This window comes from Callionymus lyra, chromosome 5, assembly GCF_982586985.1.
Source record: "Callionymus lyra chromosome 5, fCalLyr1.hap1.1, whole genome shotgun sequence".
In the NCBI taxonomy this organism is placed as follows: Eukaryota; Metazoa; Chordata; class Actinopteri; order Syngnathiformes; family Callionymidae; genus Callionymus; species Callionymus lyra.
The window spans coordinates 21,527,007-21,547,577 of record NC_141822.1 but is presented as its reverse complement, the minus strand read 5'-3'; the positions used below and the strand labels follow the sequence as shown (position 1 = coordinate 21,547,577).

Below are 20,571 nucleotides of genomic sequence, written 5' to 3'. Positions count from 1 at the left end.
TATATAAACATCTGTGGAGGAGTTTGTGTGTGATTTGTGTAAGTGTGCTTGTGTGTTAATATGTGTACATGTGTTTGAATATGTGTGTCTTTGTGTTTCGGTGTGCTTCTGTTTTATGTATGTTTTTAATGTAGATGTGCTTGTGTGTAGGTGTTTGTGTGTGCTTTTGTGTAGATGTGCAGGTTGGTGTATGTTCAGGTGTTCTTGCATGTGTGTGTATATGTGTGTGTGTGTGTGTTTGTGTCAGTAGCATCTTAGATGATCAGGTACATCAAGTCCTGTGAGAGTTTGACAGTATTTAAGTATTGACTTCTTCTGCCCCCCCGACCCCACCAACTGATCTCCCACCAACAGAGTGTGTTGAGACTTTGAAGTTTTCTCATCAAAAGACTCATTAATGATGAGATTGAGGTTAAAAAAAAATCTTGAACTACAGTGAACACGCACCAGAGTTACACACAAGCTGGAACAGCAAACAAACAATTTGCGTGTCCCAGTTGAAATTTCTGCAGCGCCAGCTTCTTCTTGATGTTCTGTACTACGTGAAGAAAGCAGCCAAGAAGTAGGTCACGAGCGTTTGCTGTGCCACTAACATCCACAAGTTCTTTTCAAAATAAACCAGGAGAAAATACCCTGGAGGCAATTAATGGCTCCATGGGCCACTCTGGGGTTCAGGATCAGAGGTGTTACAGCTCAGTGAAGAGCATTAGTGCTTCACAATAACTCATTTACTTATTTTAAATTCAACACAGTCGCTGATATTGTCATTCAGTGGTTGAGCAGCGCCTTAAATTTTATACAAGCACATGCTTTCTGCATCCAGCAGGAACATCATTTTTGTTTTTTTTAATTAAACGGTGACAACATTGTCTTGTGAAGTCTCATTCAATGTGTGAGGAAAAATAAACCTTCACATTTATAAATGATTGAAACCGATTTACAAGCTCATGAAAATAATCAATACAAACTGCAAAAATGTGTACATATGTTTAGTAAGTTTGTAAATGTAAGGGCCTGTTATGTCCCTCCTTCAGCTCCAGTTAAATAGCCTGGATGAACTGGCCCTCTTTAGCAAGGATGAATTTGCACTTCTATAGCTATGATAACTGGGACATGATCACCTGACAACATGACATTAAATCTTAGCCAGATCTTTTGTTCCCTCACAAACATCTCCTCTTGGAAATGCATTCTATGAAATCTTCAGTGCTGATGATAATAAATAACTAATAGTAATGAAAATGATTACCAAAAGGTGAACATAGCTCCTGGTTTAACTAGTAAACACACAGTTTACTAAACGTTCTCTGGACCACCTTGAGGTTCTGAATCATGTTTTTCATAATGTAGCCATGGTAACTCATACTAGTGATGGGCTGATGAAGCTTCATGAAGCACTGTCCGATGTTTACAGGTCAGTTTGTGGCGCCCTCAAGTTATAAATGTGAGGTTTCGATGTAAAATAAATGTCAAAAGCAATAGATTTCGAGAGCAGAGACTGGTATCTAGAGAAATGCTCCAGAACCCCCGGTTGTGGCACCGGTACTGGTCCACTAGGCATTTGTTACCTTTGATTTATGTTCGTTATACTTGCCAGGTTTTTATGAAACTTGCTGTACCTTCTATTGTCTGCTGTGAACTGGAAACCCAATTTCCTGAAGGAGATTTCCTGAGGGATTAATACAGTGAATCTATCATCTTTTTGAAAAAAAAGATGTGTTTTTTTCTCTGAAGTAACAAAACACTAGTTTCAGTCAAGTTTACCTAAAAATATGAATCCATAAATAATGAAAATGAGTAAAACACAAACTCTTTATGACATATTTCTACTGCTTTTACCTGAAGGTCCATGGATATATTGCCAACATTAAACTGGTCAGCGATGCAAAAAAGGTTGGGGATCCCTGATCTAGAGGTCACCGAAAATAAGGTGACTGCTTCATGAAGCTTCATGTTGCAGCCTGTCACTGAATCTCATACATGTCTCATTTGACATTGACTTAACTCAGAAACTACTTGTTGGCAGTAGTGATGGTCTGATGAAGCTTCATGAGGCAGTGTCATTAGATGGCGGTCTCTGGCCTATTTTCCTTTGTTTTTAATAACTGTTCTAATGAAACATCACATCATTTTTAATCTGATGGCGCCACCTACTGACCTCTCAACAACATGACAATGTTTCATGAAGTTTCATTAGCCCATCACTAGTTAGCAGAGGTGAATCGCAAGGATCATACCTTGGACCAATCAATTTTCATTTATATCATGAAAAAAAATAAAACTTCAAATGCTAAAGCTAATCTAACTTAATCTCCAACATGTCTTTTCGAGGGTTCGTCACAATCCAACTTCGAGAAAGATGCCGATGTCAGTAAAATGTCTGGAACATTACTTGTCCACATTCACCTGAAGATACTAGAACCCTTCCATCCCTGCAGGAGAAATAGTCAAGATCAGCATCCAGTCTGCAATTCCAGGGCCTCAGCATCTTTTTCCAATCGTTTTCTACCTCGAAGCAAAAAAAAAAGAAGATATTTTCAAATTGTCACCTGACTTACTGGAGGTGCGTAAGAACTAAATGTTCTCAGCCTTTTTGCCCAAGATCAGCTCTAATGGTTTTCTGGAGCTTTGTGTGCCGCAGTCCCTCTGCTTGAATGCGTTAGACAAAAAAAAAAGAAAAAAAAAAGAGAAAAGTCCCTCCATATCTTCCCAAATCTTAATGGCTTTTGTCACAGTGGCCATAAGCTGCAGTGAGGAATGGTTGCTGACCTTGACTGCAGAGCCCGATGCAGCACACCATTGCATAGAGACACCTTAAAAAGACGATGACATCATCTAATGACGAACTTAGTTTATTTCTCTGGCTTCAGTTTTGCTCTGATCGCTGAAAACAACAACAATATGACCTCAATTAATGCTCCACACAGGAGTCTAACAACAAACAAGAACAAGTTTGTGTCTGTAGAGATGGGCCATTTTGTCGTCCTCCATCATCCAAAGATGTCACGTGACAATGGGAGGGCTCCTCTCACTAGACCAGGTCTCTGGTGAATCACTTTCCATCCCTACAAACACGCCAATGATCCATCTTCTGCAAGGATAGAGCCTTTCAAACAACAGCTATGAATGTGGTTCACGGTTGGAGGCAGAAATGTAGGAAGAATAGATGCTCAGTGTATTTCCGGCCGAGTCAGCAGATTTGCTTTTCATAACAATGCAGGAATGTAAATGCACCAGTGTGGGTCATTAATCTCAAGACTTTAACATCGTACGTCTGGTGACATGCAGTAAGCTCAAGGTACCAAATTATTTCATATGTTTTTTGTACTGGGTCTTTTTTTATTGTTAATTAGGAAAATGTATCAGAATGTGTATCAGAAAGAAAGTATATTCCTGAAAATGTTATATGCTTTAGATTTTGCTAAATGTTTAATAAATTATATAATTTCGTGCTGGGACTGAACCATGGATTGCAGGCTATATACTAAGATGAGAGGATTTAAATTTAAATACATAAAGTTAAATACAAATAAGGACAAACAAAAAGAGACAGAGGGACAGTGATAGGAAAGTCCTGAGCTCCAGTAATTGTTCTCATATTCCTGATCACATTAACAGTAATATTATTCTCTCACTGATATGTATCAATGCTTGTGTAGGAAAGGAAAGTGAAATGCGCACAGATGACTTTGTGCTTCGTAACATTCTCTGAAGGAGTGAACAAAGTGAAAAAGTGGATGTAGAAAGTTCTGTTTCCTTTCTTTCTCACTTGCAAGTTAGACGTGTGACTTTAGACCAGATCTGATTTCTGTTCTTTGTTTATCCCTTGTGTTATCTCAGGGTCAAAGTGACCCAAAAAAAGCATTTTATCCCTTGTCTTCTTTCTTCACCTTCACTTAGAAACAACACAAGGGATACACACTTTTGGGCCTTCGGGTCACCTTGACCCTGAGATAGCACAAGGGTACACCAAAGGCCCTAACAATATAAAACTTTTTTTTTTCCCCCTAATGTCTACCTTATTCCTGGTGATTCCCCAGTTGAAACAACTCAATCTGAGACCCACTGTAGGCCCAACAATGGGAACTACTCTAATAGCTTGAGGACCAACCTGCATATACTGTATATGGATCTGCAGTTTAAATATATTACCCAATAAAGTCACTATTTGATTGATATCTATGTGTTTGGAAAGACCTGTTGGAGACCCACATTCTAGAAAAAATAGTTCGACACCAATTGTTTATTTCTGCTCTTCTCCTACACAATTTGTGCAAAAATAACAAAAAATAAGATCTATAATACTTGAAATCCCAGTGATCTACTCAAAAAAAAATATAAAGCTCAGTCCAGTTTGAAGGCTGCCCTTTGGTACTCGAGAAAATGGAGGTGCAGAAAGAATCCATGAAAATGGTTGTGGCGGAGAAGCATGGGTAAGGGGGGAAGAGAGAGTAGACCGTGAGCTGAGGACAGGTGTCTTTTGTTGTGTGTGTGTGTATGTGTGTGTGTGTGTCAGCTAAGAGACAACCGGAGCAGTAAATCAAGGCCGTCCTCTTCTTTCCTAACGGTGCACTTAGCTAATGAAAAGCCTTGTTGTGCTACTATGACCGCGACCCCACCAAAACGAGGAGGGAGAGATGGACGAGCGATGAGGGACCCGGAGCTCAAAGGCACCTTTCTGTCCTTCTCACAAATGTGCTCTGACATGTTTGATGGTCACTAAACACAGTAATATGATGTGTGTACTTCTGATGACTTGTGTGGACAGAAATGCCATGATAAATATCATGTTCATGGCCCAGTGAACCTCTCAGTATAACCACAAGCTACTCCGGCAAGATAGTGGTGAAAAGATCAGCACATGTTCAACTGGACTGAGTAGAGCTCTAGGAACAGAGAACACAGACATTGGGAAATATTCTGAATTGAGAACCACTGGATCAATCAAAGCGACATTGGAATTACATTTTAATTTGAAAAAAATCAACTATAGACCATCGGACGCATCACCTTATAGTAGCAAGATCGGTTGATTTATTTTATCTATTATTATTATTATTATTATTATTATTATCTATTATTATATCTATTTAAGAAAATCATTGAGAAAGTGCAGACCACCACCAAGCAGCTCATAGATTAGATAACTGGATAGACAAAGTGAGTTTCACATCAAAATGATTTATTGTAACCAGGTTCTTTATAATGCATCCGCACTATAGGAAGTAGATGTTCTGATGGTCCCTCCAGCCCACCGTGATCAGGTCTTATAATTAAATAAAAATGTTTTGAAAAAGTCTTTCTCAATCTTTCTGTACTTCTGTAGTGTGTGCATTTAATACATAAAAAAAGTATTTTCTAGTATCTAGTAATAGTAGTTTTTGTCTTCTTATAAATGTTTATTGTTGTTGATCGATTAAGAATTATTCGTAACCTTTATTGATTATTATTATTTTTATGTTATTGTTTTATGTATTCTTATCAATCAATCAATAAAGATATATAGCATGGAATGATGCCTCTATTGTTTGGGTCACCGTGTTTGGTCAAATGCCCCCCGCCCCCCCAAAAAAAACATAAACACAACCACTTTTTTACGAGCATGCAAAGTTAAAAACAAAATCCATTATCTGACAAATAAAAGTAGCTCCAATAACCCACAATGGGTTCCACCAGTTTAAAATTACTTTAGACAGACAACAATTTGAGATAAAAGTAATCAATTTTCTGGTGATACAATACGTTCTGATGATATGTTGTTTAGCATCACAATTAAAAGATCAAAATATATTGCCCAAATTTCCAAAAACTGTAGACCTTTCTGCAACAATGACACAAAAATTATGGAATAGATGATTATGATAAATGTTGCAGTTCCACTGTTGTGTGTGTCACATTATATTGAGTGACTAGAATAGGAAAATAATATAGATAATTTTTAAGTTAATAGTATGCCATTAAGGTGATTTTCTCTTTCTTAAACATACTATAAACCTGTTTAAAATTCTGCTAGAAGCACAAATTCCATAAATTCCTAAAAATAAAATGATATAAATCATAATTTGCTAAAACATGTGCTTACATTTAAATAATATCGTTTCAGCGTTAGACATATTTATCTCTCTTACATCATGCTAGCATGAATAAATGTACACGAGCAAAGATATATGCCTGGGATCTTTTATTTATGGAAGTGAATAAAGTAAATCCCAGTGGGCTGACCCGTGCAGGCCGGTTGCCAGATTGTAGCAGATCTCTCTCCCTCTTGCTGTTTTGCAGCAAGTCAAGGAAACCTTTTGACAAATTGTGAGGCTGAACTGATGCTACACAATCCTCACACCAGTGGATGTGTGCGCGGACGACGGTGTTTGTGTGATCAATAACAGGTTTACGGGATGCACAAAGATCAATAAGCTCTGATCATGAAGTCACTGGTGCTTATGATTCATTAGTGCGTTGCTAATGAACTCCATTGTTTATTAGCACCCATGAATGTTGAGGAATTTAAAAAGTCAAACAAACACACTAGTGTTTTATGTAAACAGCTCTGGAACTGTAGGTGAAGGAGAAGAAAAAATGGCTCAAGCTCTTACCTTAATCATCTAATAAGACGTTTTAAACAGAGAAAGTGTGTTTAAAAATACCAATAAACATGTCAATTGCTAAATTTGGTCAACTTTGTGTCAAATAAAATAACCTTTGAATGCTGCAAAATGAATTATTGAATTATTTTCTCAATGATAAACCCTTTTCCACCGGAGACCACTGTCTCGGATTTAAAGAAGCAGATTCTTTTCCAGACTGCTTGGAATTTGCTGAAAAGCTTTCCAGCGAGAACTGACGGTTCCTGTTCTGAGGAAGCCATCAGCAACACGTCATCGTTTCAAAAGCACCGACGTGATCCTGTGGTTACCAAACCAAAGACATTTCCTTCCCTGGCAGAACAGAGCAATCCTGTCCATATAAAGTGTGACTACGACCAGTGGTGGAATCCAACTGTCATTGGAAAGATATCTGACTGTGCAACACACTCTGACACCAGACAAACAGAAACCGGTTTCCGAACAGTTTGGAATACCGTAGTCCCAGGGAATGCACCATAAAACAGGCCAATGGGTCTTGCCCGAATACAGTGACTACAATGGAGATGGGATCAAATCCACAACCCTGTGACTTCCAAACAACCAGCTTGACAAGGCCAATCCATGACCTTAAACTTGGTTGTATTTGTTGGGACATTGTGAGTCTGGAAAACTTGTCCACCTATTTTAAGTTAATTGGCTGAAAGAAGGAGGTTGTTAACAAGTATTTCAAGTTTCAAGACCCCTTCAACACCCACTCGATACAGGGAAGATGACCTCCTTATCATAGAAACATCCCCGATGGAGATGTCTGAACTCCTCTTCCTCTAAAAAAAGTTACTCAAATTGATCCCAATGAGCTTTAGTCTCTTCTGACCACACCTCCTTCTCCCTTTCACTCTCAGAATAATGTCTCATTCCTGCTCAGTCAGAGCAGGATTATAACTATAATTACATTTATAACTATACTCGTTTATTTTCTGTACATCCAAGTTTCTTCGAGCAGGAGGTGGGGGGCTCTGAGCAGGACACACAAAGATCTTCTTGTCAATAGTCTTGTAGACAAGGTCTACTTGTTGTTCCTTAGACATTTATTTGGTCTTTTCTATGTTGAAGAGGTTTTTTTTTCCTACGATTTCCATTAATCACTGCTTAAATAAACCTACTATTAAAAGTATAGATCATTTATTTTAGGTGGTCAAACTTAGCTTCGAGGGATCAATTACTTATTTCCATTCACACTCACAATCATACCTATGGACAAGTTCCCAATCAACCTCTGTATGTTTTTGGACTGTGAGAGAAAACCGGAGTGCCTGGAGTAAACCCACGCAGCACAGGGAGAACATACACATACTACTCTCAAAGTGAACCTGCAACCTTATTTATACTAATTATAACTAAAATATCGGTGAAGTTACCAATATAAACTATACCTATATTTCTTGTTGACCGAGGTCACAGCTGCCTATAGATCATTAACAAGCTCCACCACTATAGTCCTGGTCAGATCCCTTTCAGGACCATTGTCACCTCACAAGCTGAACCCCATACACACCATACAGAAAGGTCATCATCTGTTTTCTTTCATTTTCAAATTATAGCACCAACAGTCGTCTTCTTACAGCTTCTTGTCAATAGTCTTGTAGACAATCTCTACTTGTTGTCCCTTTGACATTTATTTGGTCTTTTCTATGTTGAAGAGGTTTTTTTTTCTACGATTTCCGTTAATCACTGCTTAAATAAACCTACTGTTAAAAGTATAGATCATTTATTTTCGGTGGTCAAACTTAGCTTTGAGGGATCAATTACTTATTTCATCGACTGTACATCTGAATCAAGATCTGAATTGAATGGATAACAAAACATGTATAAAACTGACGTCACATGCAAAGAAGAAACATAATTAAACACATTATTACCGTCGTTAAATCAGTCTATATGCGTCGAAATGCCTGTGCATCAAGTAGATGTTACTTAAATATCATATTGATGGTTAGGTGATAATAAAATGTGTTGAATCAGCAAAAATTGATCAATTTAGTCTAGAAGTAGAGGGAGTTTTAATAACTATTCAACCTTAGATCCCCAAATCTGAGCTCTTTTCATGGATTGATGTTGAGTTTCTCTATAACCGCAGACAGATTGTATCTCTATATCACTACAAACTGTTGCAAAATGTTTAAATACTTTTTGAGACCACTCTTGGTTGTATGGAAACAAAAACAACGCTCAATTTCATACTAACTGCAACAGCTCATTTTGATAATCCAAAAATGGTCGGGACTGGTATCAAAACATCTGGCAAAAGGTCTGGGTTAAGCATAAGAAGTTGGGGTGACCGGTTTGTAAATAAGAATTTGATGGAGCATTACAAGTGACATGACGACATGATGATCAATTAAAGCCTGGACCTGTTCCCCATGCTCGCATCAAAAAGAGGGAGACGGCTTTCCTGACAGCCACTGGCCCTCGTACAGTGGTGACGCTCATCTCGGTGTAGCAGTGAGTGAGCTTCCAATCAAAGTCTAATAGATTTTTTTATACCTCTCAGGGGACTTTGTTCCGTCACTACAAGACTCCGTTAGACACCTGAAGACATGATGGAGCTGCCATATATTCTGCTGTACAGTCTTCCAGCTGCTGTGAGCACAACAGAAGCACATAAAGATCCGGCCAGCTCTGCCAAGAAAGAAATACTGCTGGACATGAAAAAGAGGCGCTGAAGAGATGACAGTGGTTACAACAGGTTAAAGAGGAGAGACCGTTGATGTGCAAGAGTAGAGGTCAGCTGTCAAAATGAACGATACAATCTGTACGAAACAAGAAAAAATGTGCGTTAAGTCCTTCTATCTCATGAATGAAGAAAATGATTGTTTCGAAAATCTTTAATTTGTTTCAAACTACTAATTCATGTTATTATTTTTCTTAGACCAAAGATAAACCACTTATCGGCTTCATTATATAATAAATAACTCTTATATTTGAAGATGTTGAGGCATCTTTGACTTTGGGATAAATACATGTATATAATCCTTTCAGGACATTCAGCTGCAACATGTAGAACAATCACTGCACTGTGAAAACTGAAATATAAACTAATATTCAAGTCGATTAAAAACTGTCTGATAAGATTTAAATTAAGTCATATTGAATCCTTGAATATTTTATTCTAAGAAAGAAATGGTGAGGAACATATATTTTAGAATTATTTCATAATTAAATGTTTGTATAAGACATCATTTTTGTTTTTATATTCCTTTTAACCTTATATAAGTAATTGTATTTGTTGGCGTTATTCTTACTCTTGTATCTTTATGTCTGAAAATAAGATTTTCTTCTTGACTTATCAGGTGAATCTTACTCATCATTTTGTCAAATAAAACAATTTTCCTTAAGCTAAGACCTAATATGCATACGTTTCAGTTTTGGCGTTGCAAGTTAATGACTACTGTAACTGTAAATGTCAATATTTTGGTTTAAATATCAGTGAATACCTGAGTATGTTTTTTGCTCAAAATAACAATTTGCTTTTGAAGTCCAAATGTTAGGTACCTCCATAAAAAAAATATTTTAGTCAAGTTCAGATAAGCCATCCTTTAGAAGTTTCATGAGGCAAAATTCTACAACTACAGCAATTAAAATAAAATTTCAATTCAAATGTAATAAAAGCTTTATATACTAAAAATGTTATCTCGAGAAGCGGTAAAGTTTAAATAATGTAAGATTAAAAGAACATGTCAGTGAGTAAATCACAATAGGAAAAAGAAAAATCAAGCAGTAGGATTTTAGGCTCCAGTGCATAGAAAATGACAATATAAAAATAATTATACTGAATTCCAAAACTAGTTATCTATGTACAATAGATAGCTGTAGTTTTGTCTTTCAGATGAAATTTTCTAACCAATAAATTCCACTTTGAATGACCCTAATACATAATTTGTGCTGCAGACGGGTCAAACATTTTCACACTCTCCTTAAAATATACATAAATACAACTTTTGAACTCAGGAAAAACAAAAAAAACAATAGCAGGATCTCTGTCTTCACACTGCATCCTTTTCCATATGTTAATAACCATCCGGATGTTGTTGTTGTTGTTGTTGTTGTTGTTCATAGAAAAGCTACTTTGCATATGGTGGAGCGGTAATGAGTTCGCAGTTATTCGTCCATACGTTGTTAGCACTTGCATCTGCGACTGATTCTGTCAGCATGTCAAATTCATTATTCTCTCTCTGTGCATCATTGGGGGGGTTGAGGGGGGGGAGGAATCAATTATTAACTGCATGTATTTGAGGAGCTTTCTCTGAACCTGCCTCTTCCACATCACTCCCTATCTTTTAGGTTCTGCTCGCGTCACAAAAGATCTTCTGTCATCTTCACGTCTCACATCTGGACGCGTCAATGATGCACTTTGCATATGAACTGCGTGGGAGCTTTTCTTTTCCCTTCACATTCAAGTGGCTCCTTCCTTCGCTGCGTTGTGCAGAAAAAGTAGGGCAGATGCCTCATTTCACAGTTGGGCATGAGCAGAAAGAGGCGACGGTTCCACCTGTAAATGTCGTCCACCAGCACCTTTTTATCGTCAATATTTTCCAGCGACGACGGCGACACAAGTCGTCTGATGATGTCTTGTTCTTTTTCAAAAACGACCTGGGAAACACCATGCTGCCGTGTGGAAAAGCCCCGGTTCCTCATGCTCTCAGGCAGTCCCAGATAGGAGGAGAAGCATGCACCGGTAGATTAAATTATACAAGAGAGAACAGAAATAGCTGGAGTGCAGAGTGGACTTGATGCAGGAACTGAAATGAGTAGTCAACCAGAGCGGTTCTGTCCCAAAGACGGCTTGAAACGGCTCATCGCGTCAGGTGTTGGATGTTGATAAAGAGTTTCTTAACCTTAACCGAAGACACCCTTAATTGTTTTAAGATAAAACAACACGAGTGAGGAGAAGTGTCTTCACCGGTGTCATCATGGATATCCCCTTTACACCATTCCGTAAAGGTCACATCAGCAATAACCATTTTCCTTATATTTCCCACGTTTCTTCTCGTTTCTTACCCAGAACATGCAGGAGAGGCAAACCCAGGTCCTCGCCCTCCCCGCCAGAGCAGAGGGCAGAGTCAGAGAGACGGAGGGCATCCTGCCACGGAAGGTTCCTCTGATGATTCCTCACCGTAGAAATCCACCGTATTCCGCAAAAGTCCTTCCATGCAAGCCGGAGTGACACAAATCCACGCCAGATGCGAGGTGAACAAAAGGAAGGGACAGAAACACAGCTCTCTCTGTTTTTTTCTTCCGATGGCCTTAGTCCCTCGTCTGACTCCCTCCCTCAAGCTTCATCCACCGTGTTCTCCCGCTCTCTCCCTCACTTGTTCGCCCAGTCACTTCCCTCTCTCATGATGTGTCGTAACTTTATTCCATGGAGCGAGAAAAGAAGGGGAAGGCTGAGATGAAAATCCTGCTATTATTTTCCTCCCTCCTCAAATTATGCTCGTGTGTCACATGTATCCACAATACCTCTGTCATTTTCTGCTCTTCTTTCATCCTCTCATAACTCAAGTTTTCTTGATCTCGAACACCTCTCTAGTTCTCTACTCATGCATCGTATCTTCAGTCTTTCACCATAAACCTCTTTTCTATTATGTATTGATCAATTTGTCTAGACAGCAGTTTTTTTTTGCTTCTCTTCGTCCATCAACCAGCTCGACCCACTGAATAAACCAGTATGAAGCTCGAAATACCAGGAGCTTCTCTTGTCCACTTATACGTCTACAGACTTTTAGTTTGAATATTTCCAGTTATCTCACTTGTTACGGAACATTTCAGAAACAGCTAGAAAGTTTCAAACAAATGGAAAAAAGTATTTAAACTCCCTTTCTCCTATTTGTTAATCGTACTTCCTGAGGTTGACTCTATTCTTTTACATAAAAATTTTAATACATATTGTCGGGCAAATGTCTCATATTGTTGTTATTGTAAATACTAATGATAAATTAAACAATGCACAAATATTTGTATGAATATTATTATTTTTTATTGTCCACAAAGTTGGTTCTGCTGAATTTGAAGCCTAAACAACTGAAAATCTATTTCAAAGAGAATTATAGTTGACTTTGTGTTACTGAATTATGCAGTATCAATGTAAACAAGAAGTTTAGGTTCCATATGAGAGAAGAAATGCTGATATATTACAAAGCTGCCGATTTTTGTAATTGCTCCCTTAAACATATAAACCTGTTCATATTCCAAAAAGACCAATATATATATATTTTTAATTTGGTCGCAGCCCTTAGCCCATTAGTATCAGAGGTTTTTTCTTTATCACTTAATCTTTCTTTTTCCTCAAAACTATCCACACATGGCTACATTTTTTGCTCTTGCTCACAACACTACACTGTAGTCAGATGTGTTACAAGTTACATGTTATTACAACTGTGTATCATTCAGCTTGTTCAGCCCAACCACCATGATCCACCATTTTTATTGATGGAAACAAATGGAGACATTTTTTTTTGTTATCACAGAATAAAAATACAAAAATTCTGCTTTTCAATTAGGTATTTGCTGCTAATTCAGTCTCCTGATATCTAATCAATGTGTTTTAATTCAAACTTGGTCATAACACAAAAATGTCTTGTAGACTCCCAAATTGCACAACAAAAATTGGTTGACCATTTTCATGTAAACTAATGAACATCTCACAGTAGGGTCAGAGGAAAGGGGGCACAAGGGGGCAGAACCCCCCCTCTGAAAATTCAAATGGGTCCAATTTAGATTAAATTTAAACCATATGTGTTATATACTAAGTAAGAAAGATTTCCAGCATTTCAGTTATTGTGTTCGAATAGGTCCAAATTGAATTAAATTCATATCATATTTAATGCTTAAAACAAGAACAATTTCCATAATTTTAGCTCCTTCCCGCAATTCTAATGCCCATAATCCACTATAACTCATTCGCTTTAGAGTTTTTGGGGTTATTTTTTTTGGTTGTTATTATTTTTTGGCTGTATCAGAGATAAACGCATGAATTGGGAATGTAAGAAGTTAGGATCAGTTTATTTTATTTGGAGAGCGTTTCATCTAATATTATGATTATTATTTAAGAAAATATGTCATTGTCTTCTGACTACATTGGTCAGTCTTTTTGCAGAATGTATTTCTATTAGTTCTCAATTCACATACGATTAGTTAACGTTTATCAAAGCAGGGGAAAACTCACTACAAATGTATGTGTGAGAGTACAACAATGCGTTTGAATTACATGCGGCAGTGAAGGTATATTTTATCAGACCACAGTGGAATCTATAACAGGCAAAGAGCCAATTCATTAAAAAAAAAAAACACGCTTTATCGATCCTGGCCGCTCTCCATCACTTCCACTGTAACAGTTACCTCCATCGTAAACCGGACACATCATCTGTGCATGTGTATTTTATGAATTTGTGGTCCACCACTTAGAGACAGTGAGACCAAACTCAGATTGATTAGTTGGATTTGTGTCCGACATCATTGTCATCCAGTAGTTCAGGCTTAGTTTCTAACAACGTGTGGATGTTTTATGGCTTTTTTTTTTTTTCTTTGGGCGTTAAATTCAGGAAAACTCAAGAAAACAAACTAGATTTGTGACTCGTTGTCGAGTTCTTCACAGTGCAGTCAAGATGGCTACTGGTTTTTATGAAAAGCATTGATTTTGGGACTGCCATTGGGAGTGGTGTATGTTCTCAGTACAACATTTCTACACAGTGAGGTCAGATTCTTAGTCCCTTATTCCCAACGCAACATGCCGGAGCTCAGTAAAACCAGACAGGCAAGCACATGCAGACTCACTCACACGTCCACGTGCTCCCTCTCGGAACTGTCACATACACTAAACTGTTTTCGCAACCCCGAAAATAATGACGTTTTTAGCCTGTTGTAGCTGCTCACGACGATCACACGCTTTACTAAAAATACTTCGTCACAGAGAGAATCAAATCAAAGAGCGACGCAGTAGCTTCAACTGCTAACAATCCATCACATTAAAACTTAATGCTACAATAACAATGAATCCATCACCGGGAACGTCGTCTACAGTGATTAGCGACTGCAGCAGAGAGAGACGTTTGCCGGGTACCTGTGGATCGCTGGCCCACCTCCATCCGACACTTTGTTTCACAAACAAAACCAGAGAACAGGTTTGTCAATGCAACGATAGAATGTGGAGCTTTTTTTTTTTTTTTTTGTTGCAGAGACACACACCCCAATCCTCACTTCCCCTTTTGGCTGTCTGCAGCGTTGCCTGATCTGAATTTATCGCCCCCGAGGACATTAGCGAAATGAAGGAGGGAGTAAACACTTAATACCGAGAAAAAAGGAGCTGAGGCAGTGAGACACGGAATAGATGCTGAATGTAAGGAGGAGTCCGTCGCCATGGTAACACGGACTTAGAGCTTCTCCATCATCATCGTCCCTCAGCGTGTCCCTCACGTCTCCGCAGATTCGCCGTCAAATACGCAATTGCATATTACGCAGTCCATCTCCTGTCGTTCTCAACTAGTCCCGGTGTGTGCGGACGGCTTGAGCTTTGTTGCCATGGAAACTGAACACCACAGCGCGGCCCTTCCAGGGAAGTCAGGGAAGCTTTTTACATCACCACTTCACCTCCCGTGTCATGTGACTGTCACGTGACCGTCTCTAATGCTGCAGCTGGAGCGACGAACGGGAAACCATTCGAAAAGGAGGAATAAAGGAAAGAAGAATCTTATTTATCAAACTCAACTGACACACGTGTTCATCTTTGACTACTTTTCTAACAGGCAGAGCAACAAGCACTGACTCCCCAAAATGCCTTATTTGACAGAATTACCAAATTTATTAAACCTTTTTTGATACGCTCTTGATTTAAACAGCAAAAAATGTATTATATCAGAACTTGATTAATTTAGAGAACGTCTTCTTTCGTAACTGCTACTATTTGCAGAAATGATTCACATTTTTATATTTCAAATGGAACGTTTATCTATATGTTGAAAAATAATTTAGCATTAGCCATTATCAGCATGTGTGTGTGTGTCGTGGTTTAAGCAGATTCAAAGGTTGGGAAAACGCATCCCATAATCATTTTAGTGCGTTGAAAAAGAGATTCCACACTTTATATCAGTAGCTCTATGTGGCAAAATCCATCACAACTAAAACAATAACAAATTATTTTTGTGTATAGCCGGAAAAGAGATGCGTATTTTTCAATAAATCAATATATTTAGTTGGTAAAATGCACATCTATATTTATATATAGACACTGTTTTATATTCGCACAATTATACAACAGAGTGGTGGGATGAAACACGAGTATAAAGATAAGGAGCTGCGGCAATTGGGGAAGGGGGTGGGGATTTGGTGTTGGGGCTTAGAATGACGGGCGGCTGCAGCACTGCACTCAGTACTCATCAACGCCAGGCAAAAAAAAAAGAAAAGAAAAAGAGAGAAACCAAAAAAAAAACAAGCATCAACATTCATACAACATGTATATTCTGGTTTGATTCAGGTTGACAGTTTTCAGTTTTAGGCAACTGCAGAGATGGAAGTTTGAACGCATGCAAGATCGCCGGATGATGACTGACACATAAAGGAAACTGGTCAATGATCACAGAATCTATTCAATTTGTTGTAATGATGTTGAAAACATGATGAACGATGATCATTTCCAAGACTCCGTTTTGAGCCATTTCGGGGTAAATCCATTACCTAAAACAGTTCCAACATCCAACAGAGACGAGGTTCTCATGCTTGAACTTATGAATTGATGAAGCATCATAGAGATATGTGTTCCTGGATTAATACTATCAGACATCAGAACAAGTGCGTAACACTTGCGATTCACTCGCACAACTTTTCTAAGGCGGTAGAAGATGATTTAAGAAATAGAAACCTTGGGATCCACCAAAATAATGGTCCATTAAAAGATTCTGCAGTTGCGAAGACAAGGTGACCTGATGTGGAATGTTCACTCTTGGTAGTTCCCTTGACTGCCACTGGGCACCAATGGAAAATCCAAAAAATCTGATCCCAGTGCTCCTTTTTTTTTTGTATGTGGAGCACCTGCCTGGAGACCCTCATAGATGTAACACTGACCTTGAATCAGCACCACAAGCCGTCCAACCAGAGCCGATAGTCCACGACCAGTCGCCCCGGGTTTTTTTTTTCGCAGCTACGTCATGTGTTGGTCTTGGTAAAGTCAGCAGTGCGCAAAGTAAAAGATAATGGGTTTGATGAAGTTCCGTTGGATATGCATCATGCAGATGAGGGGGGTTTTTTTGGTGGGGGGGGGATTCTTTGGGGGTACCTCAAAGAAATTCACCCTGGTTTTTTAGATGAAGTGTGAGAACATCTGCAGGACTCATCCAGTAAGTTCTCCACCCCTTTCCTGTGAGGTCTTACCTTCTCTCGCTTGGCGCCCCGCAGAGGAAAGAAGCAGGCGAAGAGGAACTTGCCCCAGCTGATGACGGCAGCCAGGCACCAGTTGAGGCGAGCCATGCCTGCGTCTGTCCCGTTTTGTCTTCCAGCCTCGTTATTTCCCTCGGCTCCGGGAAGAAAAAAAAAAGGATCTTGTCAACCAAACCCCCCCACCCCGAAAAAATAAATTAAATCCCTGCAGAAGAAAATCCAACCCCCCCCCAACCCCTCTTGACCAGATCTAGGAGCCAATAGAGCTTGAAGTCTGTTGGGATTTTCCTTTTCTCTGCTATACGGAAGAAAATGTGACGTCTGGCTGTGTGTCTGTATATCCAATTTGGGGGTGAAATACGGGGGGCTTGTGTGATGCCCCACAGTCTCAGGGACAGTCAAAAAGGGACCGAAAGACTCGAGCTGTCCTCCCGTCTTTTCATCCGTCTGCTTCTTTTTTTTTTCTTCCCTCCAAAGCCAGGACTGGAGGAGTCGCTCCTTCAGAATGTGATGAACACTCGTGGCTGCCTCACTGGTTTCGACGACAGCGTTGCATACATGCACACGCTTACTGCCTCACATGTACGCTCCCCCTGCAAAAAAGAAAAGATTGTAAAAAAAAACAAAAAAAACACAGCACCGTCCTGGCTCATACATCCACAGAAGACCCCCCCACCCTCATCACACAGCTTCCCTCCAGGCTGAGGATCCCCAGTGCTTCGCTATCACACTCTCCTCTTACACACTCTCTCACGCTCTGCTTTCTCACATATACGCACATGCACGGCGCTGCAGCACTTACTCAGCCAGCGAGGGTGGAGGGGAGCCAAAGTGTGAGGAGGGGGGGTGAAAGACAGAAATGACTAGAAGCAGAACAATTGGAAAAAGAGTGGAGAAAAAAAGGGGGGATGATTGGAAAAAGGGAAAGGGGGTGTGTGCGCAGAGTGACAACGGGAGTGTGTTTCGGCAGGCGTTTAAAAAAAGCCGAGGAGAAAGGAGCGCCGCAGAAATGAAAGTGCGCATCAAGAAGTGATCAGGAAGAGGTGGAGGAGAGACGGCATGAATGGGGGGAGAGACGGAGGGATGAGAGGCATGAGAGGGGAGGCAGAGACGAGAGGAGTGTTGGTAGAATACCGAGTGCATTCACACACAGGTGGAACCGGCAGCAGTTTGTCACGATCGCCGCTCATACCAAAGCAGGGGGAGATGATTGTGGCGTGTCTGGAAAACTGGGTCGAAGGAGAAGAAGGAGGAAAGAGAGAGAGAGAGAGAAAAAAAGGGGAGGCAGGTGCGAATTCTGAGCAAATATGGTGCAAAGGCTAGTTCACTGTGCTGCAGTCTCTCTACGCTTCAGTGGGAGCAGATTTTCACTGCAGAATGCTTTTCTCTGCTACACCTCCTTTACCCCCACCCCCAACACAGCACACCAGCGCCGCCACACCAACGCAATCACAACACATCAAAGCAATGAGCGCGAGAGGCGGCTGTTCTGATGACCGAAGCCTGTAAAGCCTAAACCACTTCACGCCACACTCTTTACACGCAGCAACTTTTACCCCTGTTTTTTTTCACCCCCTGTCCAAGTCAACGTTTAGTAGCGACACAGCGTTATGTCACTGCGCCGAAGCACGTGGAAAACACAAGCTTTCGAGGCTGTGGTCGTGGCAGTCGGCACGTAGGTTCACCGATCAGAGATATCTCTACTATCAAGCTGTTTCTCAAGTAGGAGAATATGTAACCGGTTGGGAGAGAAAACATCCAGCTGACTCAGGGACTCTTGTAGCGAAGACAAGAGCTATTAAGTCTTTATAGTCGCAGGCTCTCCTGATTGGACATAGGGTTGTGTTATAAAACAGATAATTGAACACAACGAATCATGAAGTCGTTCCAGCGCTTGAGATCAATCGGCAGGAATGCTGATGTTTTTCATGAGCTTATTGAAAACATTTAGATCCAAGCAAGTGACGTGTTGATGAAGCTTCATGAAGCATCGTCCTATTTTTCAGATGTCAGTTGGTGACCTCAGTTTAAAAATGATGTGAGCATAGAATAGCTGTTCAAAACAATTTATTATAGAGCAGAGAGTGACATCTAATGGGTTCTGAAAATAAGGCCACTGTTTCATGAAGCTTCATGAGCCTATTTTAGTACTGATGGGCTGATGAGCAGTGTCGTTTAGAGGTCAGTAGGTGGCGCCATCTGTTTAATTATTATGTGATTGATTAGAACAGTTGTTTAAAACAAAGAAAAACAGTGCAGAGACCACCATCTAGTGGGCTCTGAAAATAATGACACTGCTTCATGAAGCTTCACCAGACAATTTTTAGAGGTCAGTAAGTTGGCCTTCAGTTTATATATGATATGAAAGAGCCAAAGATGGAGATACATTTTAATCTCTTGACTTTTAAAATGAGGCCAAAGTATCGTGAAACCTTATTAACCCTTCTCTACCAGGGAGCTACAAATAATATTGAGTATCTTGAGAATTCATTTCCTGCTTTTAGATACTCAAGCCCTCTAGCGAATGAGGTCCACGTTCCCTTTAGGAGGAAAATCTGGTGGACTCTAAAAACATGGACAGTGTTTCATGAAGCTTCATCAATCTCTGGGGTGTATTTTTTAAAAAAAAATACAGATTATCGTATGTAAGTTTTTCTTGTCACGCATCCATGTGTTAAGTTTTGAAGGAAATGCAAAGACGTTATATTTCTGATAAATATATATCATCCTTCTCAGCTTCTCAGCTCTTGAAGAGCAGGACACACACATTTGTGTTGAGTCAGTCAGACTAGATGGATCATCTTGATAGACAGGGGGCAGAGAGAGTCAACTGTTTGAGTCAGCAAACGTGCTGAACGATCAAGTTGATTAACTGGAGAAATCAAGAATCAGCACGTAGCAGCGATACATCTCATCTGAATAGTTTTAATAATTCAGAAGAAGTCCCTTTCTAGTTTCTCTGCTGAAGCGATGGAATGTCTGTACATTTTAATACTTCTGCCAATGAGTTTTTGTCTTTTTCCAGATCTTACTTCTAGAAATATGACATTTACCTTCTAAACTGTTTGAAAGGCATAGTTATATTAAGATCTTTTGTGTTGATTTAAGTGTCTCTTAAATTGATCTTGGACCCTCTATTGTACTCATCAGTATGTGTCTGTTTGTACAAAACTCTCTTTACATTGAAATATTTACATGTACTTAAGCCCCGCCCACTGAAAATGCTTGCTTTTCTCAAGCTAAAATCTTGTTTACTTTAACCACGCCCACTCTGCTGTGATTGGTCAAGAATCAATCTTGTTTGTCACCGTGTGTCATCAATCCCAGAAGTAAGTAAGTAAGTAATTTGTATTTATTATTATATAATTATATTGTAATTCAAACAATACTCAATAAAATATAAACTTAAAAGGTCAAGATAACACCGAGAACAACACAGGAGTTCCAGAAAATCAAGGAAAAGCCTGCATGAATAAAAATGTCTTAAGATGTTTCTTGAAGGAGTCAGTAGATCCATCAAGCGCAAAGAGAGAGGAAGATTGTTCCAAAGCTTAGGAGCAAC

At 39.4% G+C, this 20,571-nt stretch overlaps 1 protein-coding gene across 4 annotated transcripts in view; it reads right to left on the bottom strand.

The window, feature by feature from the left end:
- tns1a (tensin 1a) overlaps positions 1 to 18,112 on the bottom strand; it is a 58,576-nt gene extending 40,464 nt beyond the window's left edge. For 2 of the 4 annotated variants that reach the window (XM_087791405.1, XM_087791407.1), the window contains exon 1: positions 17,004 to 17,775. In XM_087791405.1, coding sequence (XP_087647531.1) covers positions 17,004 to 17,099 — 96 coding nt within the window. In that variant the 5' untranslated portion in view covers positions 17,100 to 17,775. Of the gene's footprint in view, positions 1 to 17,003; positions 17,777 to 17,811 lie in introns of those variants that run through there. The other 2 variants (XM_087791406.1, XM_087791412.1) reach the window with 2 other exon arrangements.
- Positions 18,113 to 20,571: the final 2,459 nt, after the last annotated feature.